The 13,853-nt window shown below is 32.8% G+C and overlaps 1 protein-coding gene across 1 annotated transcript in view; it reads left to right on the top strand.

Annotated features, from left to right (window-relative positions):
• The first annotated feature begins 1,389 nt into the window (after positions 1 to 1,389).
• Positions 1,390 to 13,853, top strand: part of LOC124358403 (paired mesoderm homeobox protein 2A-like) — a 61,774-nt gene continuing 49,310 nt past the window's right edge. The window contains exon 1 of the mRNA XM_046810704.1: positions 1,390 to 1,810. Coding sequence (XP_046666660.1) covers positions 1,516 to 1,810 — 295 coding nt within the window. The 5' untranslated portion in view covers positions 1,390 to 1,515. The remainder of the gene's footprint in view (positions 1,811 to 13,853) is intronic.

Genomic DNA, 13,853 nt, shown 5'->3' on the forward strand with positions numbered 1-13,853 from the left:
GTAATGACCTCATAGCCCAGTTAATTCCATATATTGTAGTCTGCACCGGTGGCGACTTGAGTAATGACCTCACAGCCCAATTAATTCCTCATATATTGTAGTCAGCAACAGTGGCGACTTGAGTAATGACCTCATAGCCCAGTTAATTCCTCATATATTGTGGTCGGCACCGGTGGCGACTTGAGTAATGACCTCATAGCCCAGTTAATTCCACATATATTGTGGTCAGCCCCGGTGAAGACTAGAATTTTGAACTCATAGTCCAGTTAATAATCAAGTCCTGTAGTCATCAACGGTTGATTGATATATCCTGTAGTAATACTGGTGGCAACGAGAATATTTACCTTATTGCCAAGTAATTTCTTATGTCCTGTAGTTAGCACAGTTGGCGACTTGAATGACATCCTCGTAGTCCTGTTAATTCCAATGTCTTGTAGTCACCACTGGTGGACTCGAAGATTGAACTCAGAGCACAGTTAATTCTGATTCGAATCGTACAAACTGTCCTTCAGAGGGACAGTTAATTTTCCCGTCATAGATATTGTCACCATATGAAAATCTTTACTACGGTTCCACAGATTGCCAACGCTCGCTCCCCCTGTCCTGTAGTTAACACCGGTGGCGACTAGAATAGTGACCTCATAGCCCAGTTAATTCAGGTTCGAATCCGTACAAACCGTCCTTCAGAGGAACATTGTTATTTTTCCATTTTAGATATTGTCACCGTCTGAAAATCTTTATTACGGTTCCGTGGGGAGGGGAGGGCCAATGGGTGCGCACCGAGGGAAGAGAAAAGCGGCGTGAAAATGTGCCCCATTGGCGGGCGGGAGGGTGCACCCCCCCTGGCCACGCCCCGCCCCCACCCTCGCAGCGCCGAGTCACTCTTTTCTATAAAGCTGTTATTGAATTAAAGGCTATCATTTGATTTCCGGCGAGCACCGAGTCGGGTCCGAGAAGTCTCTAAATATTTCTATATAATAACATCTTCTTTCTCCCTCTCTCAAGACTGTCGACCGGCTTCTGTATAATCCGATAGAACTGATTCGATTAGCGTTCTGTCTGCGCCGCCGGAACTGGAACTTGTTTTTGCCTAACCGATTTGCGGAACTTTCGAGTGCCAAGTCGCGAGTGATTTCTGGACACGATGAGGTGACGGTAATTTTCGCCAAGTGACTTTTAATTTTATGGACTAATTATTTTTGTATATTTTATAGTTTTCAAGTCAGTTTTCAGGTCTTTTAAGTGAGTGGACATCGCCTCTTAGTACTCGTTAATATCTGTGATTCAAACTTTACAACACTGTCTTTTTGACTCAACTGGCATTAACTACCATTTATCAACTGTGTTTGATTGTTTAAAATTAGTCAACAAAACTTAAAACGCTTTTAAAATCAACGGACGACTTTGTACTTTAACCTCTATTGTTTATATTTGAACTCTATAGATATTTTTATAAAGTTTCAAATTTTAAGCAAATAGTTTTGATTTGGCAAAATCGACATCCAGTTCGTGAAGATGGACTACTCGTACCTGAACCAAGCGGCCGCCAGTTTCGACGCCTCGAGTTGTTCGCTGACTCCGGGGATCGACCCCGGCCTGGGTCCGTGCTCGTACGGCGACCTGACCTCGTGCTCGCAGATGAGCTACCGGTACACGGCCGCTGCCGCTTCCATGGCCCGCTCCTACAACCCGGGCGGCGCCGGCATGGGGCATCATCTGACCGGGGCCGGGGCCCAGTGCAGTGTCATGGGAGGGCCCCGTCACCAGGACCATCGGCCTCCCATGTTTCCCACCGCCATGAATCTGCAAGGTGAGTTGCATAGTTTCATTAAAATATTCAAGGATTCAGATTTCTTAAGCTTAGTGAAATGTAGTTAAATTTTTCTTAGCATTCTTTATTAACTGTGCCAATTAATATATATTTATTTTTCCTACAATTCCTACATTCTTAATTGTTTAAAACGGTTTCTCAATCCATATATAAAAAAAACTAACTCGAAATCACGCATTAGAATCATGAAATTTTAAGAAATTACCAATGCATATCTGCATCCTAGGTGTGTTCCATTAATCACTTAAATAATGTTTTATGATATTTGGTTAGTTCAGTATATTGCAAAATCTTCCAGGGCTATAATATCAAACATATTTTAATATAAAATATTAGCTTCTTTAAGGTTATTTGAAATTTTATTACCTTTTGTAATTTTATCGTACTTTGAAACGTTTTCTCCTGTCAGTTTTTATTTAACAGTACAGAAAAAGCATACAGGATTCGTATTTTTTATATATGAATATAAACGTAACTCACAATATAGATATAATATCATAGTATGATGAAGAATTATTAATAAAACAAAAGTTGACTATAATGTTTTTTATAATTAAATTCATAAACTTGTTTTAAACTCATATTTTGTTGTCGCAGCAATATAACATGATTCAATAAATCAAAATATTTAGCACATAGGTCTTCATTACTGATTATTACATTTCTAATAAATTATTTTTTCAACTAGAAGTGAAAGTATCCACATTTATTTTCAACTTGTAATTAGCACTAAAATATGAATATTACAAATAAATAATATAAATAATAATAATATAGTAATATGCTACTCCAACTTACAACTCACTGGATTATGATTATGTCAATAAATGGAGTTTATTTTATTTTCCTAAGTTATATAAGAACCGTTTCCTGATCTAAGCATATTATCAAAATCTCCTAGCGTAGCGCCCATGTTGACACGTGTATCGAGGTTTTTTATTTTATAAAGAATTACAACTAATAAAATCTTGTGAATAATTTCACATAGAAACTATTTTTAATAATTGGGAATTCACTGAATAAATCTTAATACTTAAATGTTTAAAACAAATACCATAAATATTGAAGGTAAAATGAAGTTTCTGATAATTAAAATTAAAACATGATAAACAAAGGCCTCACACAAATCAAATTGGATTAATTAAGTGTTTAATTTTAAATTAAGGAAATAAATGTTCGCTAAATATCTATATACTATTCACATACAAATTATTAAGGATATAGCTTTACGAAATCCAAAAATGTAGTTAAATCTAAAGATAGTTTAACTGCATACAATTAAATGTTTACAGTAAACTACTGGTGTAACTATGATGAACAAACTAAAGTGTTCTGAATGTGTACTAAAATTTTTATAAACATATTTTATTAGGACAGTTGAATTTACGTAGAAAACGTAAAAAAGTAATTCAGAAATTACAAGCATAGTAAGAGTATGCTCGTTTTACTATGGAGTGCATCAACGAGTAGTGCTGGTTAATGAAATACTTTTATAAGTTTAAAATTCGTAATATTCACTTATTATTTTATTAGGTTTAAGTATACAGTTGAATTGTTAAAATAATTTGGATCGTCAAAATAGTTCTAAAAATAAATAAAAGTAGAAACCTTAACATTTTAAATCGCAATAAAAGGGTAACTCATTATATTACTATTTTGCCTCATCATAAAACTACATCCACGGCGTTTACTGGGTAATCGTTCACGGAACAAAGAAATTTTTATCCTTTGTTTTTAAACGGGAAATCATTGTACATTGTATTTTCGACTAATAATTCCCTTGATATGTCCAATGTCATAGATTTATATAGATAAACCAGCTTGACCGAGATAAACCAGCTTGACCACAATACATGGACCGCCCAAATAAATACTGTCTGTGAACTAGTTTGTTTACGATGCATAAAAATAAATACCTCAATGTTGGATTAACATTTTCACTGTAAATTTTGGAAGTGATAGTGACAACCTGAATAAATTCTACGCTTCAATCCCAACCTAGGTTTTTAATAGTATAGTTTGTTTAACTATGTTTATAGAATGATAGAAAATGTGTAAAAAATCTAAAATAGTATGCCATAGTAATCAAACTTCAAATTAACGTAACGCACTTATTTTTAAATCATTCTTTATTTCTTACATTTGTTCACAGAATGTATAACAATCTTAGTGTATTAACTATTTTACATCTTTGTGGCTTTTCGATCTCTATTACAAAAAAGCGAACAATCAATAATTTTCAGTTTGAACTACAAGACATAAAACTATATACTAAAAATGTACAAGAAAGTAAAAAGAACTTATACTGTCTTCCAAGTCAAATTCTTATTTAGAGTTGAATATCACTTCGTGTATAGCGAGATATATTTTCTATAACTGAATACTCTGAATATAAAAGTGCATCTAGTTATGAAAGTAGAAATGTTAATAATATCAACCTGTATATCTCTTCAATACTACTATAGAAGAATTTAATAAATTGCTTATAAAACCACTCCATAGTTTAAATTAAATTTCTTTGGGTTTCAGATTTGAAATAATAGCTTTGTTTTTTATAATTCTGAACATAACATCTATCTCTAAAAATAATATTTAACGTATAACTGAGAATTTTTAGCCCTAAAAACAACTATATTATTTATGAAAATGTCTCTAAATGCTTATACAGAATAATTTTAATTTCATAACTACGCGTAAAGTCAGTTTAAACATTTATCGTAAAACCTAACGACTGAAAGAAAAAAAGAAAACATGTTCATTTTTTCTGTACAACACTTACTGCTTTTCTGATTTATAACTTCACTATTGTTTGTTAAAATCTAAAAACTGTTTATTTAAAATAATAATAACCACTTATAACAGCATATTATAAAAAGCATATTACATCACATTACATTATTGAGAATCAATTGTATTTTCATAATACCCCATTGGAAACAACACTGCATTTATTTTTTCGATAGTCATTTTGTTTCTTCGAGAATAAGAGAGATTTTAGTTTTCACTTAGTTACTTCTTTATGGAGTGTGTGGAGTATCTCAATGATCGGTAAAGAAAAGAGAAGGCAATACTATTTTAACGCATATACCTCTTTACGTGACGCGCTGTATTTGGAAGAGAAAATCTATAAACAGAAATATTCAACTTTAAAACAGATGTTTTAGATAATACAAAAAAGCCTGTAGTTTTTAAGGTGCGAAACCTAGTCGGATATGAATAAAGCAGTATTAGATAACTGAGTTAATAAGGTATACAGCTATTTTTATCAACAATTCAATTCTTCAATTGAGACCGGAAGAGAGTATAAAAGTAATATATTTCAAAATATTGCAAAAAATGTCCTTATTTCATATAGAATCTAAATTAAATATACTCTTTAGTTATATATGTGTTTATGAGTGTTATGTGGTAGCTTATGAAAATTTAACAGTTAACAAAAGAAATTCACAATAATTAGCAAATGAATGAAAATATGCAATTTTTTATACGTTTATGAATAACTAAAAAATAATTCATAATTATATTTGTCTTTGTAAAATATATAATATCTATATTTAATGTTGCAATAAATTAAATATTTTAAACTTACAGAAATATAATGTGAGACAGGAAATTTATGGTCTATGTGCTATTATATTTTTAATCATATTTAATCTGTTACATTCAATATAAGTATTTGAGTATAATTATACATACTCAAAATTTGTTTTTAAGGCCCCTAGAATAATTTTTAGTAAAACACCTAATTTAAGAAATCTTTTGGTACGGGCCAATTATTAGCAAACCAAATTATACATTTAGAAAGCAGTAAACATTATTTAGGTTGCAATTCTTATCAATATAAACGCTGTGCTACATACAAAATTCTAAATATTTCAAAAACCTTTATAAGTAGTACGACCAAGAAAACTTATGGTAGCCTATTCGTAAAAATATCAACTGTAGATCTAAAAATGTTGTTTATCAATTGTCTTGTAAATTTTGTCCAAAAGACTATGTCGATTTGACTACAAATCCCTTACATAAAAGAATGTATATCCATCGGTCTTCATTCAATCAGCAAGATGATAAATTAGTTTCTCAATATGAATTAGCCCATAAAAAAGATTTTAATCAATGTTTTTCTTTAAAAGGGATTTGTAAGGTACCGGAAGATTCCTCCAAAATTCAAATGGACAAATTAGAACAAGCATACCAGTTGGTGTTAAAATCAAAATTGCCATTTAGACTAAAAAAAGATAATATTTTGGTGTAAATACTTTTGTACAATGTTGCAGACATTATATTTTAGAATAAACATATTTAGACTAAATGTATATATCTATCTGCTTCATAAAAAGCTATGAACTTGTTTGAACCTATATATTCTGCAATTAACCATAACTTTTGTATCTTTTTTAATACATTCAGTTTCACATATGAATTCTTATAATTCATTTACGTTTTCAAAGAAAACTTAATTATTAAATTAGGTTTAGTATGTATTTGAAAATGTACAACTGCCACCTATTGTTGTGTTAACAGATATATATTGTAAAATATTTTGTTATTTTGTACCTTGTTGACAACGACAATTCGTCAAAATATTAAAGGAATATTTAAGAAGTCTTTTTGTCTTTCTTATAAATATATACATATAAGTATACACGTTCATAAATATATTTTTCAAAATATATATTATTTCATCACTCTAAAAATATATTTAGTTTTTAATGTGTGTTATAACACATCAAATTTAGATGTTTTACAAAAATACCTATAAAACCATGACAATTTTTATAATAAACATTTAATATTATGCATTCCTTAAAATAAATTACATGATTTATGATAAATGTACTTCGTTTTAGACGCAATATTAAACAAATACTAATTTGCAATGGTTGAAACAGTTAAGAATGTATGTTGATATTCCGGTACCGTATATTGTAAATTGCTCCTTTTTGCTTTTACTATGCTAAACAACACTTTTAGAAAAAGAATAGTTGTGCAATTTTAAAACTCAATTGGTGAGACTCAGGGTTAATGGGTAAACCGATGCATTGCCCACACAATCCTGAGAGTATTCACAAAAGAGAAAAACATAAGCTTTTTCTAAATTAGTCTCAAATATTTAGTTTTAAGCACTCAAGTGCATTTAAATTCAATTAGTAGGCTAGCATTAACAAAAAACTGAGGAAAGAATTTCCTACATAACAATTATATTTACATATATCTTATTCGGCGTTACTTTTGTTCGGAGAATTGTTCGACAGCATTTTATATTAAAGTATTTCCGGAATTTTTTGATAAACTTCTATGAGCACTTCTGTAGAATTTTCACATTACCTCAACACAGTAAAATTAAAAAAATTATGTCCAGTAAATTCCATAACAAATGACTTATATGCCTTATAATACATATTTTGGAACAAATTATGTTATTCCCCTGATCAAAGGCGTCAGAATTAGCCAAAAGTTTACGGAGTGGCGCTCAATAAACATCAACTCAAAGTGAGTAATCAAATTAATTGTAAATTGTAAGTTGACTCTGACCGTTTATTGTAAAAAGATGCAATGAATTGTTCTGCTATGAAAAGTGAATAACTTTTGTGTGTTTATATTAGGCCTAGGAAATGACTAAAGGTGTAACAGATACCTTCTAACAATCACCATATGCTCATTAACCGTTATAACAAGACAACAATCAACCGTAAAAAAGGGTATTCGGTTTTGTAAGTACATCGAGTATGCAGGATAGCATTAGTGAGGACTAACAGGTATTAACCAGGAGCAGTGTTTGCGGTTCCCCACAGCCACACCGCACATTCACAGTCCGTCACAATCTCTCTACTGTTATAGTAGACTCCTCATACTTGTTATTCTTTGTAACACTGATAACTAAAATATAAACCATACAGTAGGATATCCTGCTATATTGGTATGTCGTGTATGCAGGATAGCATTAGTGAGGACTAACAGGTATTAACCAGGAGCAGTGTTTGCGGTTCCCCACAGACACACCGCACATTCACAGTCCGTCACAATCTCTCTACTGTTATAGTAGACTCCTCATACTTGTTATTCTTTGTAACACTGATAACTAAAATATAAACCATACAGTAGGATATCCTGCTATATTCGTATTTCGAATATGCAAGGTAGTATTAGTAAGGACTTACAGGTATTAACCAGGAGCAGTGTTTGCGGTTCCCCACAGCCACACCGCACATTCACAGTCCGTCACAATCTCTCTACTGTTATAGTAGACTCCTCATACTTGTTATTCTTTGTAACACTGATAACTAAAATATAAACCATACAGTAGGATATCCTGCTATATTCGTATTTCGAATATGCAAGGTAGTATTAGTGAGGACTAACAGGTATTAACCAGGAGCAGTGTTTGCGGTTCCCCACAGCCACACCGCACATTCACAGTCCGTCACAATCTCTCTACTGTTATAGTAGACTCCTCATACTTGTTATTCTTTGTAACACTGATAACTAAAACTATAAACCATACAGTAGGATATCCTGCTATATTCGTATTTCGAATATGCAAGGTAGTATTAGTGAGGACTAACAGGTATTAACCAGGAGCAGTGTTTGCGGTTCCGCCATTCACAGTCCGTCACAATCTCTCTACTGTTATAGTGGTCTCCTCGTACTTGTTATTCTTTGTAACACTGATAACTAAAATATAAACCATATAGTAGGATATCCTGCTATATTCGTATTTCGTGTATGCAGGATAGCATTAGTGAGGACTAACAGGTATTAACCAGGAGCAGTGTTTGCGGTTCCCCACAGCCACACCGCACATTCACAGTCCGTCACAATCTCTCTACTGTTATAGTGGTCTCCTCATACTTGTTATTCTTTGTAACACTGATAACTAAACTATAAACCATACAGTAGGATATCCTGCTATATTCGTATTTCGAATATGCAAGGTAGTATTAGTGAGGACTAACAGGTATTAACCAGGAGCAGTGTTTGCGGTTCCCCATTCACAGTCCGTCACAATCTCTCTACTGTTATAGTGGTCTCCTCGTACTTGTTATTCTTTGTAACACTGATAACTAAACTATAAACCATACAGTAGGATATCCTGCTATATTCGTATTTCGAATATGCAAGGTAGTATTAGTGAGGACTAACAGGTATTAACCAGGAGCAGTGTTTGCGGTTCCCCACAGCCACACCGCACATTCACAGTCCGTCACAATCTCTCTACTGTTATAGTAGACTCCTCATACTTGTTATTCTTTGTAACACTGATAACTAAAATATAAACCATACAGTAGGATATCCTGCTATATTCGTATTTCGAATATGCAAGGTAGTATTAGTGAGGACTAACAGGTATTAACCAGGAGCAGTGTTTGCGGTTCCCCACAGCCACACCGCACATTCACAGTCCGTCACAATCTCTCTACTGTTATAGTAGACTCCTCATACTTGTTATTCTTTGTAACACTGATAACTAAAATATAAACCATACAGTAGGATATCCTGCTATATTCGTATTTCGAATATGCAAGGTAGTATTAGTGAGGACTAACAGGTATTAACCAGGAGCAGTGTTTGCGGTTCCCCACAGCCACACCGCACATTCACAGTCCGTCACAATCTCTCTACTGTTATAGTAGACTCCTCATACTTGTTATTCTTTGTAACACTGATAACTAAAATATAAACCATACAGTAGGATATCCTGCTATATTCGTATTTCGAATATGCAAGGTAGTATTAGTGAGGACTAACAGGTATTAACCAGGAGCAGTGTTTGCGGTTCCCCACAGCCACACCGCACATTCACAGTCCGTCACAATCTCTCTAATGTTATAGTAGTCTCCATACTCTTGTTGGTTATCTTTACACTCATTCACGCAATATCCTTGACTTTTGTTATTAATATTTTATTCGGAGTTTTAGATCTTTCAAAAAAACTTGTTCTTTATTGTGAACTGACTCATGCATATGTTCACTTTTAATTGATACTGATGTATGAATTGCTACATACGACAGTTGTATTAAAATTAGTCCTGATAAAAGTTAATATTTTTCTAATATATGTAATGTTTATCACCAATGCATACTTAGTAAATGTTTATTAACTTATCTCGGAATTATCTACAATCTTTTCATATGTTTGAACCATCATGAAATATGAATAGCGTTATATTTATATTATAACAATTTGGTTATCCTTCACAGTTAGTCAAAAGTAAAGAAATGCTAACGTGATCTTTGTTCCCAGGATTATTTGTTAAATACTAGAATTTTTACGATACATATTTCCAAATCTAGAAACACATTCACCGTCCGTCATTACCTCTCTAATGGAACAGTATTCTTCACACTCTTGTTAGTCTTTATTACACTGATAACAAAACTATAAACCGTACTATATAATATCCCGTGTTAACATGTTTTCAAGATTCGGTATATTTTTTAACTTTACACGATCAGTTTAATACCAGAAATCGATTGGCACAACGGGTCTTTAAATTAATTTAAGAGTGTAATAATAGTTTTAAGCATAATATAGTTGATTGTCGTTTTAGCAACACGCTTATTTCTGTACATTAGGATATTCAATTGACAGATTGAAATGTTCTAATTTTAGAATGTGAAATAATACTGTACAACAAAATAAGCACACACAAAAAAATAATACATTTTAATTGGCACATTTTCCTTATTAAGAAACTTATACTCTAAAAATCAGATAAAAATTATTCAAAATAAAATAAATTAATACTTTCTGATATATAAATACGTTCATCTGCGAAGTGTTTACTAATTTTTCGTTGTTATAGCTTGTCCTAAAGTCAGCCATTCCTAAATTCAAATAGTTGGATTATATTATAAAGAACGACACATGCACTGAAAGTAAAAAAAAAAATACAGTAGGACCTTGATATATCGAACCTCAATATATCGAATTCCTCGATAAATCTAAGTTTTGTCATTCCCCTTGAATGTCCCAATTACTTCAATGCTAATTTTACCCTCTACATATCGAAGATTTCAAGTAAATAACCTCATATATCGAACTTTCGCCAATAATTTTGCCTATTTTTTACCTCTATATATCGAAGTTTTTCTTATAATTACCTCAACATATCGAAGTTTCAGTTTATCAACGAAACGAACTTTAGTACTGTATTGTCGTATTGTGCAAACGAACAACCATCAAAGTAGAGTAGGTACCGTAATTTTTCATGTCGAGACTTGAAACCCACACCACCGACACTCCTTTGTTTTCTGTAGACGCCAGTGGTGGATCACCACTCCACTCTCAGTTTAATTTTGACGTTACCGCGATTAGTGCGAGTTGAGGTTATCTTAGTGAATTATTGTGCGTGGCAGATTTTCAACTGTGACACTGTTTTGTTTAAAAGTGCGATGGCAAAACGGAAAAACTTTATCTTATCAAGGTAAAGTTAAACTTATAGAGACTGTGGACGCCGGGAATAAGAAAAAAAGTGACATTGCAAAGGAGTTTGGTATACCCAGGGAATACTCTCTCGACCATATTGAAAAATAGAGAAAAATATGAACGCCAAGGAACTTCGTGCAAGAGAATAAAAAGGACCCGAATTCAAGGACGTAGATGAAAGTGTTTATCAGTGGTTAAAACAGTGCCGTGATAAAAACCATCCTGTAAGTGGCCAATTTTAAAATGAAAAAGCAGCACAGTTTGCTGCGCAATTAAATAAACCTGACTTTCGAGCAAGCAACGGTTGGCTTCCAAAACTTTAAAAAAAAAGAAATGAAGTGATTTTCAAAAAGGTGACTGGCGAAAAAGTGCGAGTGTCGATGGCAATGTTTGCACAGAATGGTCGCAAAAACTGCCTGATCTTGTCAAGGGATACAAAACCTGACGATATTTTTAATGCGGACGAAACAGGTCTTTTTTTACCAGTGTCTTCCTGACAAAACTTTAACTTTTAAAAGGTGACACTTGCCACGGAGGTAAGAATAGTAAACAAAGAGTTACATTGCTGCTTGGAACAAATCAAATTGACACCGTGAAGCTTAAAACCATTGATGATAGGAAAAATCTAAAAATCCAAGGTGTTTCAAAGGGGTTCAAAGCTTTCCAATGGACTACACATCAAATAAAAAGTCATGGATGAACTCAGGGGTTTTTGAGAAATGGCTAACGGACTTGGACAGACAAATGAAGAAAAAGAAGAAAAAAAATACTCTTGTTTATTGACAACGCTACTGCTCACTGTGACATCCCAAAGATGAAAAACTTAAAAATCGATTTCTTACCTCTAAACACCACATCCAAGCTACAGCCATTGGATCAAGGAATAATTAAGAAACTTTAAAGTTCATTAATGGAAGGAGGTTGTACGCCTCTTCCTTTGTGACCTCGAGGACAAAACCCCTACAAAAATAAGCATACTTAATGCAATGTGGAAGGCGTGGAACAATTTTACCGAAAATACTATAAAGAACTGCTTCAAGAAAAGTTGGCTTTAAACAGCAAGTTGACGAAGAAGAGGAAAGTGTTGTAGAAGACTGTTCAATTGTTGAAACGGATAACGGTGAACTTGCTAGTCCTGTACTGTGGAGACAAGTGACTCAGGCCCTTGCTTTGGAAGGGCTGTCTTTTCGAAGACTTTGTGGCCGTCGATGACGAGCTTGCTACTTGCGGCCAATTAAGCGATGCAGATATTATTGCATCCGTTTCCAAGGACATGAGTGTAGAAGACAGTGTAGTCGAGGACGGCGAGGATGATGACAACGAAGTCGAAACGCCTGACCCCACCCCTTCGCGATGCCCGGTGTGCGCCATCAACACGTTGCGAAGTTTCCTCCAAAAGAAGACGTCTATGGATGACAAAAATAATCCAGTCTTTATCCATTTTAGACGACGCGTTGGACAAAGTGACTTTCCACAAGTAGACAAACTACAATTTCAGATTTATTTTAACAACAGTAAATAGGTTTTGCAAACTCTTTATAACATGAACGTAAGCCTACATTACAGTAGCATTTTAAACATTTAAAATACAGTACATTAGAACCGTATTTCAGACTTGAGTATTTATACTGTACAACATAACTTTTTAAGACGTTACAGTATTTCATATTCATATTTTATGTAATAATATTAACTCTATACGTTTAGTTAAAAAATAAATAAATTTAAATTGATGTATGGTGTACTTGTTATAATTTCTTATTCACATTTCCCGATAAAGTAATTTACGATTCTTAATTGTACTGTATTATTGTAGTGGGTGTGGACCTCTATATATCGAAGTCTGTCAGAGTTAACCTTGATATAATGAATAATACAACAACAGTTGTAAACCTCTATATATCGAAGTCTGCCCCAAACAGCCTTGATATATCGAAACCTCATTATATCGAAATTCTTGATATATCGAAGTTTTGTAAATCCTCTTGAGGTTCGATATATCAAGGTCCTACTGTATTTAAAAAAATATTAAAATGCTGGGTGAAATTTTAAAATAGTTTTGTATGCATCGGAAATTACAATTTCGTATTGGTTTTGCATAGTCTAATATAGAAAATATTAAAATTTTTAAAATTAGTTAGTTAATTTTTCGTTATTTTTAATTTTACAATAAACATTACTTTTTTGAATAATGTTATTTGGGCTGCTTGTAATAGATTTATCTAAACTTCACATATTACAGTACTTTATTTTTACCTGTGTATTTATGTTAAACGTTAGATTTGAGAACGGGTAGCACAACATATTCCTCTTCAGTGATACAGTAATAAAAATAAAGCTTAATATTAACTAAATATGTACCTAATACATTCTATTCTCTATTTGTTAATTAAACGGATATTTAGCAAAAACTTTCAATTATATTAGAACAAGTTAGAATCATATAAGTGCTTCCTTATTTATACTTTGTGTGTTATTATGTTTAAAACGAAAGCAATGCAGTACTGAGCCAAACATTTTTAGTAAACAGGTATCTTTTGTTTGCACATTGTAAAAGCTTTTCTGGGAAAACAAATAAAGCTAAACAATTAA

The sequence above is a fragment of the Homalodisca vitripennis genome, chromosome 3 (assembly GCF_021130785.1).
Source record: "Homalodisca vitripennis isolate AUS2020 chromosome 3, UT_GWSS_2.1, whole genome shotgun sequence".
Taxonomy (NCBI): domain Eukaryota; kingdom Metazoa; phylum Arthropoda; class Insecta; order Hemiptera; family Cicadellidae; genus Homalodisca; species Homalodisca vitripennis.